Source organism: Lissotriton vulgaris, chromosome 11 (genome assembly GCF_964263255.1).
Source record: "Lissotriton vulgaris chromosome 11, aLisVul1.2, whole genome shotgun sequence".
NCBI lineage: Eukaryota > Metazoa > Chordata > Amphibia > Caudata > Salamandridae > Lissotriton > Lissotriton vulgaris.
The window spans coordinates 420530844-420553431 of NC_141699.1; the positions used below are offsets into that span (position 1 = coordinate 420530844).

General features: G+C 40.1%; 1 protein-coding gene across 2 annotated transcripts in view; it reads left to right on the top strand.

Annotated features, from left to right (window-relative positions):
• Positions 1-22588, top strand: part of GFPT1 (glutamine--fructose-6-phosphate transaminase 1) — a 263939-nt gene that overhangs the window by 132750 nt on the left and 108601 nt on the right. For both annotated transcript variants that reach the window (XM_086943489.1, XM_086943490.1), the window contains exons 6-8: positions 734-868; positions 16277-16338; positions 17857-17936. In XM_086943489.1, the coding sequence (XP_086799615.1) occupies positions 734-868; positions 16277-16338; positions 17857-17936 (277 nt within the window). The remainder of the gene's footprint in view (positions 1-733; positions 869-16276; positions 16339-17856; positions 17937-22588) is intronic.

Consider the following 22588-nt stretch of genomic DNA (forward strand, 5'->3'; position numbering starts at 1 on the left):
GAAATTTATAAATAGCTTAAAGTAACATTTTTGTGATTGCAAACTACTGATTTGGTGTGTTTGCAATGGTTAAAATGGTTGTGTCATCTGGATGGCATATGTCGAACTACCAGAAGTGCAGGTCATATCGAATGGAGAATTGTTTCATGTGACAGACTGTTCTCTCTAGTTCTAGCAGTCTTTAAGGGACTCTGCTTTTCGAGGAATCTACATATTTCTCAGTAGGCCTATCACTAATTAGACGGTCTGTCCCGTTCATTTGCCTCCTGATAGAAAAATGTATTGAATAAAGCAACACACCTCTCCATTCCATAACGGCCAGGCTAACCCTAGCTTCAACTCCGTTAAGCTAAAGCCCGTGTAAACCCTCTGTATTTCAGTACACAATTAAATTAAACATCAGGGTCCTGCATATGGACAATGATGTTGGTGGCACTGGATTGAACTAAGCATGTGCATGCAAATTAAAGATAAATCTGTGCATTGTAAGTGACTGCTCTCTAGAAAACGTGTACTAGGCTAACCAAGAGATAAAACATGACTCAGTTGTATGTTTATTTTAAGGACAACTTGATATGTGGCTTTCTATGTGAAAAACTTGTATATGTTAGGGTTGGTTTTCATGGCACTGACATTTCAGCTTTCATCTGCTTTTTCTCTTCTTGTAATATTTATGAAGAATATAAACTTCCTTTTAACATTTTTTGACTTTTCTTCTCTTTTTCTACCCTAGGAAGGCCATGGGTATCAATTTGAGTCCGAAACAGACACCGAAACAATTGCGAAGCTGGCCAAGTACATGTATGACAACCGGGAAAATGACGAGATCAGTTTTACCACTGTTGTAGAGAGAGTTATCCAGCAACTGGTAATGCAGTTTTTTGGTTTAAGCTTGTACCATGTACTTTTTTCTTTTTAGTAAGAGGTGCTAGATTTATCGTTTCGCAAAATGTCTTGTGTTGATCACAGATAAAATACAAGGTGCACCTTCTAATACACTAACCTTACATCCGTCCTTGTGAACATTCTGAATTACCTTCATTGCCCTTTGTAAATTGGCACGGTTGCAGCCCTGATACTTTCCACCTCACAAAGTTGGACATTATGGACTACTCCAATTTTTCTTTCATGACTGCACATGGTAGGAATCCAGAGTTTGACTCTGGTCGATTTCACCATTCCTTTCTGGCGTGTGTACGTTGTGCCCCTTATTCCTTATCCCTTATCTTCTCGGATCACTAACCTGACCTGACATGATCACAACTCAAGGATTTTGACTCGGTCTGGCTTTGTGCAATTTTCTTGTGCCCACTTCCTTTGTGTTGCTTTATTCACACCTTTGAGTTTTTATTTTATATGCTTTCAGAATACACCCAGAATATGCTCTGGTTGAGTGATGACTTGCGTGCAGTGGCAAAATATTTCTGCAATTGCATATTAGTAGTTGTTACTGGATTCAACAGTGTTTTGAAAGAAAACTCAGAAAAAGAGATGGGGATTCTCAGAGGCCTTTGTTCGATCTGGTCCTTTGAGTTAGGGTTTGACCTCCGTCTGGCTCACTGCCGTCCCATGTGTCATTCTACGTAAAGTGGATTTCTCTTACTATTGTTCTCTTGCACCACAGGGCAGCCGGGTGCCTGCTCTGTTTTTTCACCCTTAAGTTTTGGAAGAGCCTGGCCCTTTCTCACATTTGTTGCTGCTGGTCTGGTTAGGAGGATACCCAACCCGTAGGGTGTGCACACTCTTTCTAAAGAAAAATCCCAGTTCCTAAATCATAATTCAAAATAAACTTCTCGATAGTCTTTTGGTGAAATAATTCAAAATTAAATTTATTCTTCTTCAAAAGGTCAAATTATCATCATTCATCCATTGATCATCTCATGATTATCCGTGAAAAATCACCCAATGCATTTCGGGTCTTATTACGGACCCTTCTTCAGGGGTCAATATGAATTAAAAAACACGAAGCCCATTTGATTACTGTGTTCAACTAAAAACAAAACATCATCAATTTCATCAAATTCAAATATAAAGTGTTAATGCATTCAAAAACAGTGGTCTATCACATATGGCATCAAATAACAAGTCACATTGTTAAATAACACAATTTATCATTACTATGGCTGTTCTCCAAGAGTTAAATAAAAACAAATCAAAACAGAACAGAACGCTTCTACTTCGCCCGTCTACCGCTTTCCAAATTTTCATGAAAATTGACTAGATGTCACGTGCATTGCATTAAAAACCAAATGATGTCTATTACAACTGATACGACATTCAGCTCAAAAACTTTCTCGTGAGTCTATGTTCTAAAAGAATCTGGTGCTGCAAAGTTTAACTGTTTCTCGATCTCAAGCGCGCTGACAAAACGGGCATGATTCCAAACTATTCTAAGTGCTGTTATATTACGGACTTGACTCTACGCAGTATAGAAACTGAAAAAACAAATTCTTACTGGAAAATCACGAGCAGAATGACTCCGATTCTGCTGGCTGTGTTCGCCTGACTGTGTTCGCCATTACGCGCTAAACGCTCTTGCTGCAATGTTAAAAACGTGTGGGTTCTTCCCAACCCACACTTAAAGAGACCTCGTCTTCGAGCATTGTTAACCAAAAATTGTGCGCCGACCCTTATCCTGGATGCGCGCAGTGTCAATAAAGTTGAATGTATTCTATAATTCAAAGAATCAATGTGCGAGCTTGTGATAAAAAAAATGTACCACAATGTGTCTACATATGCAAAATCTGAGACCACATACGAATATACAGTGAATCATAAACCTGAAAGAGAAAAACATGTAAAACATGATAATTTAACGAAATTCATAAGAAACATGATAGTTCAATACGGTCATTTAACCCCAGGGGCTGTAAGGTGTTCAATTTTTTTTATCCAATAGTATTCAGCTTTCAAGAGTTGTTTTTGTGGGTCTGTTCCAGTATCAATTTTCACAGCTTCCAGTACAGTAAATCTTAGTTGAGATATGTTATGTCCCGCCTCCAGCCAATGCATGGCTACTGTAGACTTTTCATTCTTCATTCGGATGGAGCTTTTATGTTCCGTGATACGGACTTTGATTTTGCGTTCCGTTAAACCAACATATATTTTGCCACACAGGCATTTAATTGCATAAATTACGTTTTATGACATCTGCGTAGTAATGTAAAATACAGTTATTTTATCCCATATAGACTGCAGGAATATTTTTATTTGATGCGTCTAGATAGTCGATCCAGAGGCTATATTTGGCCTTGAAGGCAACTGTTTGAATTATTTTGAGCTTGCACCATAGTGACTTAGTATGTGCCTTTAGAGGGTGGCTAAGAAATCCACCTTCAAGACCCTTTGTATTAAGTTTTCAATGTTCTGTTCTTTAACTGCAGTTCATTTAGCCAAGTTTATGGAAGTATTGTGCTCTTCATTATTACTGATCTTCATCCCTTGGTGTTTTTAGAGATCCCAGAAACAGACTACTGTTCGTGGATATTTCTTCTTCTATTTTACTACAAAGTAAAGGAAGTTCATACTTTGTCACTGAGGCGATGATTTTTCTTTTAATAGTGGTTTGAAATTATTACTGTTCTTTTACTTCATCTCACCTTGTTGTACAGCAAGCAAATTCTGATGTCCCATGGTTTTGTAGTTTGAGCATGCACAGGCCTTCTAGATATCTGTCGCAGGATTCCTGCTGGTAAAGCAGAACTGTGCCTTGGAATGACAGAACGTCAGAATGTAGGAACGAAGTCTCTCTACCACATTGGTACCTGTCAGCCCAAATCCTGGCTAGCTCACAGTGCCTCACCTGAACTCCTAGTCTTCCCAGAGTAACAGGTGATTTTGTCAACCTAGAACACAACTCTATAGTCCCCAAGGAATCCATGGAAATAGTCCATCTCCTTTTGTTTATCATTCACGCATGCCCTTAGTAAACAAAAGAAAGCCACAAAGAAAGTTTACAATATATTTATTGAAACTATCCTAGTCTATGGTGAAGCAAACGTGCTGCGATAAGTAGGCAAATACAACTAAGCAATGTAATCAGCATTACTAGCAGAGTTTATACAATAAACAACCCCACCATAGCAAATTATGCTTATCTGTTTAGGACGTTCCCTCACTATGTGGGCACATGGATATATTGGTGACATCTGGGACGGGCAACAGATCCCATACCTGGTATGTGTAGTTAGGTGGTCCTCATCATAGATGTAAACTCAGTTTAAGCACAGCTGCTGCCTTTGTTTTCTGCTGGAATTCTCCTCTCTGAGACACAGTTTATATGATAAGAATTACTGTGTTGGAATGCTGTAACTGTGCTACCGTATTATGTCTAGAACGTTAGGACCTGTTGCTGACCGAGAAGAAAACAGTACACAATGTTAAGTATTCTAGATGACCTTGTATGAAATGTGCAGACTGAATCCCATAAAGAGTCCCTGAATAGCTAAACATGTACAGTGTATTTCTAAAATAATGTCACAAAAACAAGTGTTGTGTGGCTATACACACAAAGGCAGCCTAAAACATCCAATAAACAAAATTGAAGGAGAACCAAAGTAAGTGGGCCCAGAAGGGAAATCACTACATCTCTGGTCCAATCTACTAGTTGTAGAACAAAACTGGCTTATGTGTTTGTTTTGGAACTATCACTCCTGGAGGGTGGGACAGGTTAACATCCAATAGAAGTAGAAGACTAAATTCATGACATGGCTATTTCAGCCATTTTGTATAGTAGAGTTCTAGCAAGGAGCCTGAACTAATTAAACTAATCATCAGTTATACCTCCGTCTCACCCAGTAGTCCATATATTCAAGCATTTCTATACAACATCTCCACGCATGGTACCTGCAGCCATTCATTTGTGCTAATATTTTATTTCTGTCCATGCGTTCTGCCTTGTGCTCATTTAATAATTTTATAACCTTTCAGAGATGCTATATGGGGAATAAACATGCAGAAGGAAGCAGGCCGTACAGCTGCAGATCGATAGATCTACGCGTCCGCAGCAACTGCAATTGAACACAATCATGAGCTTACAATGCAATCAAGCTAGAAGTAGCAGTACTAAAAGGATGCTATGCGTACAAATGGTCTTTTTGTACTGTACTCCTCCCCAAGAGCAAAACACTAAAATAACCCTTATATCTATTTGTCTCATTTACTTGAGGGACTTTCAAGAACAGGCCGTCCATTTTTTATCGGATAGGCCACTCATTTGATGGAATGCTATTTTCCTATGATTTCCAGTCTTTCATAGGATCGGTCTTCTGCGGATTAGCAATGAGACCATATAATACTTTAAATATGAGTGCATTAAATCATCTGTGTAGTCTAACAGTGCATTATCAGATATGTTTGCAGAATGCACAGTAGTATTTCGCATCCCTCATTTCCAAAAGCGCCTTGCACTAATAGGTGAGGGAGAGAGAAGGGGAGAGGTATAAGGGAAGAGGGAGTGTGATAGGCTTTCTTCCATCTGCTGTCTCTATTGACGCTTTATGTACTTACATCCCCAACTGTGCTATTTATTTATATCATTTATGCAGCAGGACTGTCACCAAAACTAGTATCCTGCCGCTAATAAGTAAACAGAGGTGCAGAGCCCCCAGCCATATTATTTACCCTCAAAACATGGAAGACATTATTAGGGGAACAGCCAGGGCTTCAAGGTTTTCAGGAAATGCATCAATTCCTTGATCATAATGATGGTGGGAGGTTATTCCAGGCTTGAGCAGCTTTAACTGGAAAGTCTGACCACCCTGATTAACCGGACCTTTGTAACACAGAATACATTTGCTGTGCTTGAGCGCAAGTATCATCCAGGAGTATTACCGTGAGCCACTGCATGCCTACCCCTCACACAAATCTCCTATTACATCACATCTCAGGGATTGCACAGGCTTTCAATACACACATGCGCTCAATTCAGGACACCCACCACCACCACCACTAACACCAATACTTTCCTCTCTATCCTCTCCATCCTCTCTTACCTCTCTCCCTCATACATAGAACCAGATTAGGAGAATAAGCGTTTTCTTATATGGCTCCTAAAATGTGGAACAACCTCCCGCTCCACACCGGCCTCCTCCTCTCTTCTCAAATTCTGCAAGAACCTGAAGACCTGACTTTTCAATTAACCAACATAGCATAGGCAGGGCTGGGCACACACACCTGCTCAGCATGAGGATACCCTTGCAGTGATAGTGCACTTTACCAATACACATAACAAAGTGGAAGAGGAAAGAAGAAAAAGAGATGGTTGGAGGGAGCATCCTCTCATGACAAGAAAAACCCTACTTCTGACCAGGACTCTAGCAAAGAGAGATCCAGAGAAAGGGTGTCCACAAGAAAACCTTAAAAAACCATTCTCAACGACATTCCAGATCGCTGTCAAAGGTATCCGTGTTAATGCCAAGAAGATCGGATCCTACTTGCTCTCCACTGAAAGCAGGTTCAACGTCTACTACAGAATGTCATGAACACTTTAATAAACACCTGCGCTAGAAAGATAACTGCAGATGACTACCCACCAATTGACATGGAAAACAAGCTGCTGATATTGCCATTTTAACCCAGTAAACCTAGGTCACGGTCTGTGTTGATATGGCTCCCAACTGCAATGTTGGAGCCAGATTCTTGCTTGACGTCAATCATTTGGCCCCCAAAGAAGAGTCACCAGAGGCTTTAGTCAGAGTCTCTGTGGATGTTGAAAATGATGTTTGTCACAGTTCCAAGTCCGTACCCATGACGGCCTTTCCACTCGTATAGATTATGCCCTTGGCCACTCCATCGCCAAGGTGGATCTTTGCCTTGTTTTTCAACTTCATCCTTTACCTCAACTCCTCTTCAGGTTCCCTTGCAACCCTTACAAGTGTCTCTTCACTGAATGATGTTGAGACCAACTTCCATGTTTCCACTACGAAAAAGAAAAGCTTCTCTAACATCTTCTTACAGATCACCTGTCTGGTCCCACCGTACTCCTGGGGAAAACTACAAGGTTCAGATCTCCTTCAAGATCCAGGTCCACTTTTGCAGGCTCGTATGAAACTAATGCTTCATACACACCAACTTCATGAGCTGCACCTCTATCTTACATCCCCAAATGATGCCATCCTCTTTCGTGAGGCTATAGTTACAGGAGCATCTAAACTAAACATCTCTCTGCACAACCAGCAGTTTATTAAACAAAAAATCACTATAACAAAGAGCAAATCCGAAGCCTCTTCTTGCTTTTGTTACTTCATATTGCAGAGGAAAAATTATTAACTCTTGCTAAAATCAAAGCTGCCCCCAGCATTTACGGAAAAAAATATAAGGCACCACCTCAAAATCCTGACTACTTAAAGACAGAACCTAAATTGAAAAAAATGCTTACATTAGACTTGCAACTTGTCTACTCTATTTAAGAGACCAAGAATAGATGTGTGCAATAGAGCTACAAGATGCGTACTTCCACATCCCAATACCAAAGCCCCACAGAAAATTCCTATGTTTTTGAACATCATTTAATTTGGCTGCATGGATCATGTAGTCGGGCAGTATGGTCATCTAAATGTCCCACTGGCCTGAATAAAGATATTGAAATAAGCAAAACATCCTTCTACTGGTCTGTATATGGTGTCCTACTAAAGTATATAATCAATCACTTGTTAGGTGGAAAATATTTGGCCATACTTACTTCATTTAGCTCATGCCTATGTTCAATTTATAGCAATACAAGTGCATCTGACAATCATTATAACCCATTGAAAGCCTCCTAATCTTCAATAATTTTTTTTTTATGTTTGGCAAATACATCAACAAGCCACTGCAACATGCAAAAACAGATACAGGCACGGCATGATCCTTAGGCTTGTTACTACAATGTCTTTCCTGTCCCTTTCGAGTGGCTCGAGGAAGGAGCTAGTACCCTTATAGAGTAGGATATAGATGCCAGCCAGTACAACCTCAACAACAATCCTATTAACTGTTGGCTTGCAATACAGACCACCACTTTCAGCTTTTTTTCAAAGATTCCCCCCTCCTCGAAGAGGCACTATTCACTTGACAAATCAAGATACATCTAGGTGACTGACTTTTTTGCAGCTGCCATACCATGCCGGACAGCACCTGAAGGCAGAAAGGCCTCAATTTACAGCAGTCGGTGGCAAATTATAACAAAGGATTAGTGGTTTTTAGACTTCAAAATCCTGTGGCATACATTGTAGTTCATACAAAAACCTTCTTCATTGTTACCATCCAAAGAAACACTTCAACATCTACAGCAAGCAGAGACCTCTACAAAGTTAAATAAAACTGCCTTGGAATTAGTCCCAGAATCACTACCAAATGTGGGCTTCTTGCTTTTTATTTCCGATACAGAAAAATTAAGGCGAATGGAGACCAATTTTATACCTTCTGCAGTTGAACAAATTTCTCAAGAAGCCAATATTTTGCATTTTAAATTGCAAGGAATTCTCTAAATATTACCGAAATGTGATTTTATATCGACCCTAGACTCGCAGGTCTCATATTTGCATATCCTCGTCCACCCCAAATGCAAAAATAGCTCAGATTCGAAGGGGCTGATCGACCATATCAATTCAAAGTTCTTCCATTCAGACTCCAATCCGCTCCAAGAATCTTCACAAGGCGCATGGCTCAGTTACTGCATACCTGAGGAAACAAAAGCATCATTTGTTTTCCTACCTCAACGACTGTCTAGTCAAGGGAAGATCGTTCAGTGTAACAGATGTGTGTGTGATGGCTACACTCCAACCTTTCAGAAATTAGGTTTAGCATTAAACAAGGACAAGGCACTGTTAATACCACACAAAATGATACTATTCTTGGGGGGTGATTTTGGACACCGACCTCTGCAAAGCCTTCCCATTCAAAGAGCGAGTTACCCATTTAGTACAGAAACTGCAAAAACAAAAGATCAATCTGAGACTACTATTCTCTTCTAAGGATGATGTTATCCTTCATTCATTTAATCCAATATTGAAACTTACATATTTAACCATTCCAAGAAGAGTTAGACAAACAGCGGTGTCGCTAGTTGTTCGACCTTATCTCCAGAACACCAAAGATAAAACTGTGCTTAAAAAGGTGACCCAGGCATGGAAATACAACAGTATGATGAACCTACTGTCAACCAAAATCCTACTTTGTATTACCTCTTAGATGGCTGGGGAGCACATCTTTAGCAATTGCTTGTAAGTAGCATATGGCCAGCGACTCACCTTCATATTAATATTCTGGAATTAAGAGACTTTACTCTAGGTTTGCAATTTACTCTAGGTTTGCAATCCTTCCTTCCGCAAGTAAAAGGGAGTTCTGTTTTGAGCTGCACAGACCATATTCTTTTTACACGAACAAGAAGGCACTCCATCTCCATCGTGTACAAAGAAGCCAAAAATATATGGGATAGAGCCATCAAGCATCCGATTCTGTTAAAAGAGGTACATGTTCAGGGAATAGAGAATGCATGGACAGATGCCTTGAGCAGAACATATATGGAATTCCACGAGTGGGAACCTCTGTCAGGCTCAACTAGACAACATTATTCGACTTTGGGGCAAGGCAACATTATTCCTCTGTCCAACAAATCAGAATAAAAAATAAAGTTATTATGCCAGCAGGCAAATCCTACCAAAGTTGTGAGGGAAATGTGTTTTGGATAGCTTGAATGCACGTATATGGTGTTTTCATAGTGCAAACCTAGTCAGAAGCCAACAGAGCACCGTAGATAGTCAAAGACAAACCTAAAGTCAGCGAGTAACGGGAGAGGAAGCAGGGTTGTGAACAATATTTGATGCATTGTGTTCCTCAAAGAGGTGAGCCTTCAAATCTTTCCTAAATTGGAGCTGCATTGAGGTAGCACGATAAACATGACAATGCTGTTTCATATCCTGGGTGCATAGATGGAAAAGGCCAGTTTCTTTTTTCTTTTTCTTTTTTACACCTCTTAATTTAGGCGGGGGGCTTGTTTTTATCACTTTGTAAATGATGCAGATCGTTCTGAAGGTGGTGCGGGCAGGCAAGGGGAGCCTGAGTAAAACTTGTTGCGCTGTGTAGAATGCCCCTAAGGGGTGCCAGTGTGGAGTCTTGGAGGCCATGAAGTAGGGTAGTACCCTCAACCAGATCGAGCTTTCTAGAGACCATAGCTTCCTGAAAGCCATAAACAAAATGAAGAATGAACCATGGCGACCAGTACTAACAGCCCCATGGTGGCCCAGACAGTTCTGGTTCGCAGAGCTTCTTCTCCTATTAGATCAGCTGCGCATACCATTGCCACCTGTACCAAACCTGCTTTCTCACAACAAGGTCCAAGTAATGAGCCATAGTACAGCATCTCTAAGTTTATTGGCATGACTCCTGGATACAAAATGTTTCACCATTTCCAATTCCAGATTATTGTAGACATATTTTGACACAAGCAACACCTGTGTCAGCAAATAAATCCCATTAAGCTAAGTGGAAACTTCTTTGTATGTGCTGTCCTCCACAGTATCGGCATATAATTTAATCTACTTCACATCATATTCTTCTGTATCAAATACAATTATCCTGCTCAGGTCCGAGTCATACTTCTGCTAAAGTACACCTAGCTGCACTCTCATATTGCGGAGGACCCCAAAATCAACCTACTTTTTGGTCTGACAGAATTATTCAAGAATATCTAAATGAAATATTTCAAGTTTTTCCCCTGGTGAACCTTCCGTCATTATCTTGACAACTTATTACTGTACTTTCTCAGTTTATGAAAAGTCTTTTTGAGTCGATACACAAAGCAAACATTGTTTCTCTCTTGGAAACTGACTCTCCTATTGGTTTTAACTTTCACAATAAAAGTAGAAGTAATTTTGTGACGATGGAGTTCTCTTAAGAACTAATCCACACTTCAAATCTAAAGTGCCATCAGACTTTCAGTTAAACAGTCTGTCATCCTAAAGACTTTCTTCAGAAATACCAACACTGTAGCAGAACAAACTTTATGTTCTGGATGTCAGAAAATGCATAAAGTTTTACTTCGAAAAAACACGCACATTTAGAATATCTGATCAATTGTATTTATGGTCAATACTGGAAAAGGAAAATCTCTTTCCAAACATGCTATAGCTCGCTGGGTCATCTAACACAGAAGGGTCAGGAGGAATCTGGACAGTTTTTCAACCTCCTATCTATTCACATCAACACTCATCAGAACTGACTGTCTCAGGTGTTTAGGGAGAAACTCTATAAGGGAGAGAGTACCAGGGTTGTAGATTTTCATTGTTTATGGATGGATGCCCTCACCCACCCAGTGGGTGACATGTGTCATCATTGGGCCCCTCTTGGCAATTTTCCTGTGGATTCAGGTGCAAGCTACTACCCATTAACTCTAATAGGGAGCTTTGGGAATTTTTCATGGATATGTTGTTGTGCCTCTCGTCTGGTCTCTAGAACTGTGAGGGGAAAGCTGCCAGGAGAGGCCCATTGATGAAGAATGCCAATTACAGTGTAGGTGAGGCCTTTCATCCTTAAACAGTGAAAGTCGCATCACAGGAGTATCTCCATTATTGTGTTTCTCCCTGGACATTTGATACGGTCCGCTCTGATGTGTATTGATAGAAGCTTGCTAGGTGTCTTCTGCTAACGTATACTGCCATGATAAGGCTGGCTATCCCTTGCAAGGAAGGGTTTCAGCATGCTCATCTAAAAGTGTTCCTATGTCAATGGCTTTGTCCGGTGGTGTAGCCTTAGCGCACATTTGCCAAGAATGTGGAATGTGGAAGAACACCTATATGTTTACTTCACATTTTTGCCTGGATTTATCCTCGCAGGGAGATGCTGCAGTTTATCTAGTAGTTTTACATAATATTTTCCTATAAAGGTGAGTCTTCTGAATTAGTTCCCCTTCAAAGGTATCATACTAATGGCTGCTTACCTGTACCTGTAGCTCTTCAGAGTTGGTATCTTTTATAAACTCACTTGCAAACCACCCTCTCCCCAGTAGTTAAGGATGTTGGCCTCTCTTAAGGTGTGGTCTTCAGACTGATAGTCTCTGACTGGTTGACATTTAGATCTATGGCGGGGGCGGGGTTGCAAAACACTTCTGTTGAAGAGGTGGATTTATTACTTTACAAAATTAAATTGACATAGTATGCTTATTGTTATACAGGCCTCCCGGGTTCTTGTTTCAATTGCTCTGTCCCTGTTAACTAATTATTCTCAGCTGCTGATCCTCAGTAACTCTTCAGTCATTGAGTAAACAACTCCGATGCAGGTCCTAGAGTTAATGACTTTTTTGAGCTTATGGCATCACTGAATTTGTTAGCATATCACAGTCCAGACCAACATTAAATGCAATTCTTTAGACCTAATGAAGGAAATGAAATTAAAGTGGAATTTATACAGCACACTGCTACTTGATAAAGTGTACCTGTGCTATTCGCAGTTAATGAGGAAGAGGGGTGTTCACAGACTACTGAGTGAAAAGCCAAGTCTTTACTTTCTTTTTGAATTTACCTTTCCAATCAATTTGCCGTAGGTGTAATTTGAGTTTTGCCATGCCTGAGGGCCCAAGTAATAGAAGTACTGGCATCATTCTTCTGAAAAGTGGACCCTTGGGACAGTGGCCAAGTGGATGTTAAATGAACGCAAGTTTCTCTTGGGGCTGTACCGTAGTATCCTGGTGGACACATTTCTATGGGTCGTTTGATGAAGCAATATGTGCATTAGGAGCAGGATTTTGAACAGAATATTCTTGTTCACAGGGCACCAATGCAGATCCCTCCGGTCAGGAGAAATGTGAGTCCTTCTTGGGAGATTGAGTGGCCAATAACGATACGGACCGTAAAGGGCCGCATCGAAATGAGCCGCTCGGTTTCCTTTCAGACCACCTCATTGTGATGGAGGTGGTTGGAAAGGAAACCGACCGGTCATTCCGGCTGACTTCCGACGGGTTCAGAGAGCCTGTCGGCCAGTCGGAAGCCGACTAGTAATCTCAATGATGGGCCTTTCCATCCTTGAGATTACAATGCACACTTTCCGATATGGTTTCCATGTCGGTCTGTCCGACATGGGAAGGATATACCGCACCTCCCATTTCACTATGGGAGCATGCATTATGGCCAGTTGACGGCCATAATGCATGGTCCCATAGTGAAATCTAGGAATGCTATTGAACAGTGTTCAGTTGCATCCTAATGAGGCGGTTGGGACCACCGACCAGGTGTCTTTTGTCCCAGGACCAAGTCGGTGTTGGGCCGAAGGCATTCCTCCCGACATCGAAATCTGGCCCTAAGTTTAAGGCAAACTGCAGCATTTTGGTCTGAGTAGGTACTGCGGAAGAGCGCAGTGGGTAGCATTGGCATATAGTCCAATCTGGCAATGAGCAAAGCCAATACTACAATTTTTTCGGCCAAGATGGAAAGGAAGTGTAAACATGTTTTTGCAGTACGTAAAAGGACAAAGCACATTCCCACCACCATGCTTATTTGTTTATGGGAGGTCAGCTGATTGTCGATCTTGACTCCCATATTTTTAACAACCGCGTCTTGCAAATGGGGAAGTGAGGCACCCTCTGGCCAATTAATTTGCAAATTCAGGTTAACATTTTGTCCAAAGCTGAGTACCCCGGTCTTATCTGCATTGCACTGGACCTAACATGGACATATAATTTGAATTGAGCTAATATATGTGTTGAATCATGGGTGTGGTCTGAACAGTACATCATTACATTCTTTATTTTTATTCCTATTTCTGTACCAATCTTGATTCACAAACCAGAAATCAAAATAATATGTAAATGGCAACAGCTTGACGGAGAGGCAATGCTCCTCAGACTCCAACAAACCCACCCTAGAGTCAGTAAAGAAACGGACATCGCAGAAGCTGATTTTTCCGCCTGGCTAAGAAATGCCAGTGACTTACATGTGCCACTGGCTAAAAATACCTTAATTCTTTTTCTTATTGATGATCTGAGATTGAAATGACGACTCTTTAATGGTATGATATCACCCTTATTCCAATCAATCTGTCTGCGCAGTCAACACTGTTGACCATAAGATACTAGTCGACTATGTAGAAGAGGTCGACCTTCCAGGCCGTGCTCTGGGCTGGATAAAATTATTTCTGACAAACTTCACCCAGGCAGTTCATATGGGCCATTTCTCCATTAAGGCCTTTGCCATAAGTGTGGTGTACCACAAGGTTCACCCATATCCCCCTTATCTCTTGAATGTCTGTTAGACCCTTGAATAAAAAGTCAGCCTTGAGAGGATGCAGGCTTTATAATTAGTCTCCACAATGACTAATCCGATTAGATAGATTATTAGCTTCCCAGTTACAATTCCAAAATATAATGCTATTTATCAGACCATGGATAAATGCTTACCATCTGAAGCATAACACAGAAAAAACAAGGATTGTAGTTTTAAAAATGTTAAAGTAAATCATAGAACTGAAAAATATTGGCTAAAAGAAATGGGACAGATACTGAAGCCAAAACCTTTAGCTAAAGGCCTAGGAGTGATAATTGATAGTAATATATTTACAAAACCTCAAGTGGCTGCAGTTGCATCTAAAGTCACATCTTTGCTAAAGCTACTTAGGAAAATAACATGCCTTTAGCTTGAAGCAATAAAAGCAATTGTCTTGGCAGTTATTATATCTGGATTGGAAAATGCCCAATTTATTCTGTCTTGAGCTACCTACTAGCACAATTCAAAGACTTCAGGTCATTCAAATGAAGCGGCCAATCTAATTTACTAACTTCTCAAGATAGAAACATGCATCACCTCTATTGAAGCATCTTAACTGGTTTCTTATTAAGCAACATATCAATTAAAGACTTGCTGGACTACCTTTAGAGGTCTAAATGGACTAATTCCCCAATTTATCTCCAGCAAGGTAGAAAAATATACTGCATCACGTACTCAGTGATTGACCAGTTCTGGTCTGCTTGACATCCCGAAATTCAAGAAGACTAGATCTGGAGGCCGCAGGTTCTCGGCTCAAGCTTCTTCTGTCTGGAATTCTTTTCCAGTAGAGCTATGCCAAGAACCCAACTTCAAAATTTGTCGCACAAAAAATCTAAACGACTATTTAAGCAGGTATATTAATATTCATCAATAAATTGTTCACTAAACTGTGTCTGTCATGTTCATGGAAGGGCTCCAAAAAACCTCTGGGTGAACATGCACTCTAAAAGTGTAATTGAATTAACACAGCAAATACCAGCTTAACAAGAGGGATGATTCAAGCATATGGATCTATGAAAGATACAAATTCTGGAGAATATAATTGACCTCTGTGCCACATTTCGGTGGAGGAACACCTCTTCTGCTGGGATTGACCTGAAACGTTGTGCACTGTGACTGAGATGCAGCCCTCCTGACTTTAACCTTCATCCTGCCAAGGATGATAGGCTGCGCTACACCTCATCGGCTTCCAGATAAATCATATACATACATGGGGGAGGGGGAGGGGTTTGAGTTGTCCCACGAGATCTGGTAGAGAGCTCTCGCTAGTGTAGGTAGAATTCAGAAGGAGTATAAGTATAAATATATGTAAAGAATCATGTAATCACACAATAATGGTATCATGATTGAACTGTTTATCTTTTTCACCATTCTTGTGATTCCGGTTACAATGCTAAGTTTGATCCTACTAATAATGGCAGCTCACACTTTTTACACAAGAATACAATTATTTCAAGAAATGTTTACAAAGTCAATTTGTATCTTTCTTGTATCTCCCTTGGGCATGCTTGCGTAACAACGAAAGGGTAGATCTGTTTCCACGATTTCCTTGGGAAATTAGAATGGTCATGTTCTGAGCTTGCAGATACCATCTGGTACCATGGTATGTTTATGGGCTCAGATGGGGTACTGTGAGCTAGCTTAGAATTAGGCCAGCGTATTCAGATGGATTCTGATTATTATGTTGCCTGGATACACAGTACTACTTAATTCGTAGGAACAGTATGACACTGCAGTTACTGGTAAGAAACCTTTTTTTCTACATGTGCCAGCCATGAGGAGTGGTTTGTCGGCGGTCTTTCCTCACATAGATGTCAATCTTTGTTTTGAAAAGATTCAGTTTGCTGCAATTCGTATCCTTTGCAGAAGAAAGTATTACTTCCTAGTAATGTAGAGCAAGACTGTAATGTGATACTCAGTACTTTATTTTTTTCAGGTTTCTTAGGGGAAAGAATAAACGTTTTAAACCAGGAATAGTTGGGTGTCAAATATGTTATGTCATATTCACCTTAGTTAATGTAATTCTTTTTATATTTCCCTCTCAGGAAGGAGCATTTGCCCTCGTGTTCAAGAGCATCCATTTTCCTGGCCAGGCAGTTGGCACCAGGTATTAAAATTCTTATTACCAATGTAATAGTTTGGCCCGTTTGGGCTGAGAGTTGCAGGTGTTGCTTCATTGCCTTGGCCAAATACAACTTCTGGCAAAGCAAAAAACTTTAACCTCAGACATAATGATTTGTATTTTTGTGTATTCATTGCATGTGTTTCCACCAGTTTAGGACTATTGTTGACAGGAGGGCCCAGCTGACTTTGTGCCCTAATAGTATATGGGTATCAACGTGTATACTATGATTGTAAAATTTAATATTGAGAGTATGATAACCTATGCTGATTATCCTAGACATTTTGTCATTGATGAATACTAATGTCATTGGGCATCCATTAGAACAATTTGAAGTTCAAGACGATGGCTGTTCTGGAAGCATTACCAAGCCTTGGATCATGGACACACTTATTGCACCATGAAATATGGTGTATAATTTCCTGAATGGACTTGTCTTCCTGCTTCTTTCAGGCGTGAGAAACCAATTGCAGCTGACAGTGAGCCCTTTGAATATTCAATGCCTAAAACTGCAGTTCGTGATTAGCTGCTTGGGCTGCCACTAAGATGTTCTATTAACATTGTTTTTACACAATCCCACTATGAAATATTTAATAATCCTTCAGATATATCCGGGGCAACATTGAGGTCACAGGTTCCGGTGCCAATAAGCTTCATGAGCATGTTTTGCACCTTCTGAATGTAACCAGCATGTCGGAGAATAGTCTCTTTGGAGTCAACCAAGCTTTTAGTTTTTCAGAGGGTGATGAAACCACTGCATTTTTTTAAATGTAATCTATTATGTGTCCTTTTAGTTTATGGTGTGGATTTTAAACCTTAATATACAGTCATTTCTTATTATTTTAAAAGTGTGCTTGCTGTATTTTTTGTAAAAATGTTTAGTAAGTTTACCTTTCTTGTTTGTTCTTCCATTTTCGGTGTGGATTGTCAAGATTTCAAAATTGTGATCGCTTGTTGGCTTAGATTTTGTAATCTCTTGTCAAAGCAAAATATGTGGATTTCCCTTAATCTTAGCCAAAATGCTGATTCTCAAAGTCTGGAAAAAGACATGTAGCTGTCCTGCTGGTGACTGAATGATAGACTTGGCTGTGCTTTAATTGAAAGAAGACTCTCAGCACTTTACAAAACCCCATATAAATCAAAATATTAATATGGTCTTAAAATGATAAAGGTCAAGATTGCATGGGGAAAAATTTTCTTTGTTGAGCTTCAGTCCGAGTGTCAAAAGGTGTTTGCAGTTTAGGAGGTAATCTCCTTATTTTCCAGCACCCTGGATGAAATTACATCAGTAGTGGACGCAGAGGTTCAATCTTTGGTAGAAATTTACTTTCATGAATTAACCTGCATGCATATGCAAAGAAGGTGCTGATGTAAAGCAATATTTGAGCTGTGTCCTGCAATAAAATACCCTTGCATTAACCAAACCCGTTATTTTCTTATGGGCTTGAACTTCTGCATATACTATTCATGAATTTCTAAATTGGACTTTGGGTCTTTTTACAGGCGAGGCAGCCCCCTACTCATGGGAGTTCGGAGTGTCCACAAATTGTCCACTGACCACATTCCTATTCTTTACAGAACAGGTAAAATTTGCACAATAAAGTATGGAAAAGGTTGCCTAATTTGCAAATCAAAGTGCTGTTGGGTTCTTGCATTGCTAAATTGTGTTTTGTGTGCAGTGTCGTCTGCAAGAAGTGTGATATGTATATTTAGTGTGACTGAGAACATTAAGCAGATAGATGTGAGCTGAGGCCGTTTCATAATTTAGTGTAACCCTTTCTCACCTGTTTGCACTTTAGAACATTTGTTTTTATCTAGACCACAGACTTTCATTTAATTGACCTGTAAGCAATCTGCTTTGTTTTAGGACTGTCTTTGTTACGTTGAATCTCTTCTATATTTGATGACCTATTTCAGTGTATGTTCATGATAATGGAGGCACACTTGAGTCAGTAAATACTTGTCCAATGAGAAGGAATAGAGGGACAAGTGAAATGACTGAAGCATGCCACACGGATTTTATTGAAAAACCACAAGACCATTATTAATTCACATTTGGATGTTGTATTTTTTTGTCTCCTGCCTCTTCTTACCTGAGTGGAACTTTATATCCTGTGTTGGCTGATTGAAAGCTGAGTATGAATTGTTAGTTCAGAGCCTGATGCGTAGAAGGGGGGTAGGGGTGAGTGTCACACCATGGCTTGTTTTTGTCTAAACTCTGGTGCCCTTTTTCTGCCCAGCACTGAAGAGGATAAACATACACTATGGGAACGTTTAAGTGAGTGTACTTAAGCCATATGTTTTTTTCCCCTCTCTTTTTTTTAATCACAACTTGTAATTTACCTGTTTTTAGAAGATAGGCTTAAAGACTTCTCTGGGAACCCTATGTTTCTGGTCTGTAAGTACTCCATTTGTTTAGTTTCTGCTCCACAATTTCTTGGAGCATATCCTTTGGAAGATACATGATCACATCAGTCATGTTTGTGTAGCAGTTGCTGTCTTAATTCTTCAGGAAGCCTACCTTTTGGTCAAAGGTGAGTAGGAAATAGGTCCTAAAGTTTACAAGTGCTAGTGTTATCAGTAGTCCGAAACAGTGGTAGGGCTCTACCCCTGTTTCTGACGTTAAACTTCGGGCATCTCATGAAAGACCCTATTATGAAGACTGAAACATGCTTTTCTGATCCAGAATCTCTTCTTGAAACTGGTCACGGTTTTAAAATGTATTGTTCTGCTTAGGGCAGATGTATAATTTGACTGATTTAGCTGGGACCAGTCTGGAGTTTACCGACGCTCCCTCGAAGGGTCAGGTTCTGGCCAAGCCTTTTACCACTTTTTAAATTAGTTCAGGCTCGCTTCCCAATGCATTCATGAAGGCCCCAATTGATCCATTGTTCAAGTTGCTCCAAAAGTCTTACTCATATACCGAGATGAGATAAACAAAGAACCACTAGGCACTGTTCCTGAATTAGAGTATGATCTGGTTTCTCTTTTTCTCCCCCATAGGTCAGCCATCATCCACCCCATACTCCCCAGCCTCCTTGCTGCATGCACAAGCAGAACAGAAGAATTCTATCTGTCTGCTAGCAAATAATCTTCCAAAATCCTGTAGATCCACGATTCTGTTTAGTGAATTGGTACCATGATGTTGGTCATTATAAGGATGACTCTCAAAGGACCTTGCTAACATGACTCCTGAAAATGAAGGGCCTTACATTTGTATCTTGTCTCAGTTTCCACTTCCAATCTGAAACCCTAATGAATAGGATAATAGTCTATAAGCCATGGCATTCATCCACAGTTACTGCAGCTCACCATAATTTTTGTGTATTTCCTTGATAGCCCAGAGTGCGCACAATTTCTCTTATATTGCTAGCAGTCTTTATAATAATAATAATAACACCTTTTATATAGCGCCTGGTTACACTAGAAACAGTGTGTCCCCGCGCTGTCCCCTGTAAATCCAGCGGTACGGAAGTCTTTTTGATTTTTGAGAAACAGACTTGTTCCTTTCATTGGGGGCTTCTACTATAGTACATCTATTGGTGGGCCTAACAATATCTTAAACCTGGTGTGATCCGTCATTTTATCTGTAGTCGAGGATGCAAGAGTTGCTTTATTCCAGTCTGTTTGCCGTTATCAGTTACACTGCATTTATTTGCAGGTTCTTTGTTGACTCCACCGATATAAACCCTGCTCACAGGAGTGTCTCAACTGCAATGTAACCTGAAGACTTTACTAGGCCCTTTGTGACCTTCTGTTCCTTTTCCTTTAAATTGTGCTTTATGTGAAGTTGGATGATGATGTGTCAACAAGATCTACTATTCTTATCATTGTAAAGACAGTTTTAGTCTGTAAAAGAAAGCATTGAATCACCGCTATTAATCAAGTGACCCTGCCTGGGCTTTTGTTGGGATTGTGGTTCTGGTCTTCAACTCTGACCACCCCCCAGAGTGTTACCAAAGGTCTGGATAAGAAACTTTCAATCACCTAAATAGACAGAGAAACCACTAAAATTTACATTTATTCTGCTGAATGTTTTCCACATCCCTATGGACTGCAGCTGCACACTTTTGATGATGGTGTCCAATTTTGTCCCACTAGAGTTAATGCAGTAACATATATCAGTTAAAGGGATAATTCTTCAATTGAACAAGCTTTTTTCACTCGTACGTAAAGGAAACCCAGTGTTTTTGTCAGATTTTCTAACTACTATCAAACGTTTTCTTTTTTTCTTTTGGCCCCTGACATAGCTATTAATGAAAGGGGGCTTTTTCGAGAGAATCACTAAAGCAGATTGCATTTCAGATACCAAAGAGTCATAATTTGGGCACATTATCACCAGAAAATCTAAGTTTCCTTTCTTTTATTTCTGAATCTCACACCTATATTTACCCATGTGTGCTGTTGTTGGACAGTAACATAAACAGCAATGAAAGAAATCCTGTGGCCTTTTTCTTAGTGTATTAATTGATTGTGAGATAATTATGCTGTTGGTGAAAGAGGTACAGAGTAGAAGTTTTCTTGCTGAGTGAATCTAAGATCTGACCAAGTGGGCACAACTGATCATCTTTATGAATATCTCTTTCAGCAAACTGAATATAAAAGCTTAAGGGCCTGGGCTTTTTTTCTCAGTTGTATTTTGTCATTGCTTATCTAGTTTTTTCCCCCGAACGCCGTGGCAGATTTCTTTTTAACCTACACAATGGAATATTTAAACCCCAGCTTTCTTTTATAAGAATTGTATTTTTGCTACCTCGAACACATAAGTTATTTTTTGACGTTAAGAAATAACATTCAATTTCTTATGAAGTGCATCTTCTGAGGCAGAAACAGCCATGTATCTTGTTCTTCATAAGAATAACTTGTATTGTGACAAAGGTGTTATGTACCACTTAACCCTTAAGATAAGTAATCTTTTATAATTACTTTACAACTTTCTACTAGAATATGGATGGATTAGATCGCCATTGAGAGTACTTGTAATAAGTCTGTGGCGGCCATCTTTAAAGAAAGATATTCAATCTTATTTTTTATCTTTACAGCAGAGGCCTACCCTCCCTTAGGGTGTTACTAAACACTCCAAACATGAACCACTTCTAGTAAAACAATGTCTTCTGACTGGCAGTTCCAGTGGCCTGAACGCACGCATTGAACTTTGAAGTCGCTCCTTGTGCCAACCTCAACAGGCATTCTTTGCAGCTTCATCTGATAGAGTATTGGGATCAGTTGCTAGCTAGTCAGTTCAAGGTGGCTTATCTCTGGTGCCACACTTGAGATGTGGGACCCTTAGTCCTAGCCTTCTCTTATGGTACATTTTCTATAACTCCGAGTCCATTGTAAAAGAATTTCAAAGTTCAGGCAGTGGGTGTGAGGGGGTGGCTACATACTGGGATTTCTTCATCATTGTCATATGTAAGATTTGTGTCACTCCACATCAGCTTCCTGGAGTGGAAATCAGACTTCTTTCTAGTGGTCAGGTCCAGAGTGTTGATTCACATATATAAAACTGTTACAATTAAAAGCAACTTAGTTCCGGAAATCCCACCAGCTGGAAAAACAAATGTGGAAACTAACCGCCTTTAAGTGCCTGCTGCTGTTGATCTCCCACATTGCAACAGTTTGGGCAAGAGTTGCCACTTTCCTGGGAAGTCCATTGAGCGATCCGTGACTCACTTGTCAAGGCCTGGAAGCATTAAGTAGTCATTGCTTTTGTGATGCACCAAGGCTGTTGTTTCAAAAGGTTCACTCCTTAATGGGCAGTTGGTCCAAGTCTGTGGGGTTGGCCTGATTGTCATTTGCTGAGGAAAGTTGCTGTGTGCCATTCCTTCCAAAAGTAGTTTCAAGGAATCCTTTAGGAAATTGGGGACAGACATGGATGCATGTTTGATTTTGGTAGCTTCACAAAGTCTAATTCTCACATCTCCTACCACTTTTTCTGATGACCCTTATCTGCTTCCTCTTGGGCTATAGGGGTGGTATGGAAGCAGTCCTGCAATCCTCCAAACCATTGTTGATCTTGAGAACCAAGTGCTAGCCTTTGTCCTTCTCGACCTCTCTTGAGAGAGTTTGGACTTCTGGCAGCTGTGTAGAGTCATCCACCAGAACACAGGAAAGGTGCAAGTGACCAAGGTTTGCTATTGGGCATTACCAAAGAATATCAACATGTTCTCTTTCTAGAGTTCCCTTTCTACAGGGATAATATCATCCTTTCATCTTACTAAATCGGGTATCCAGG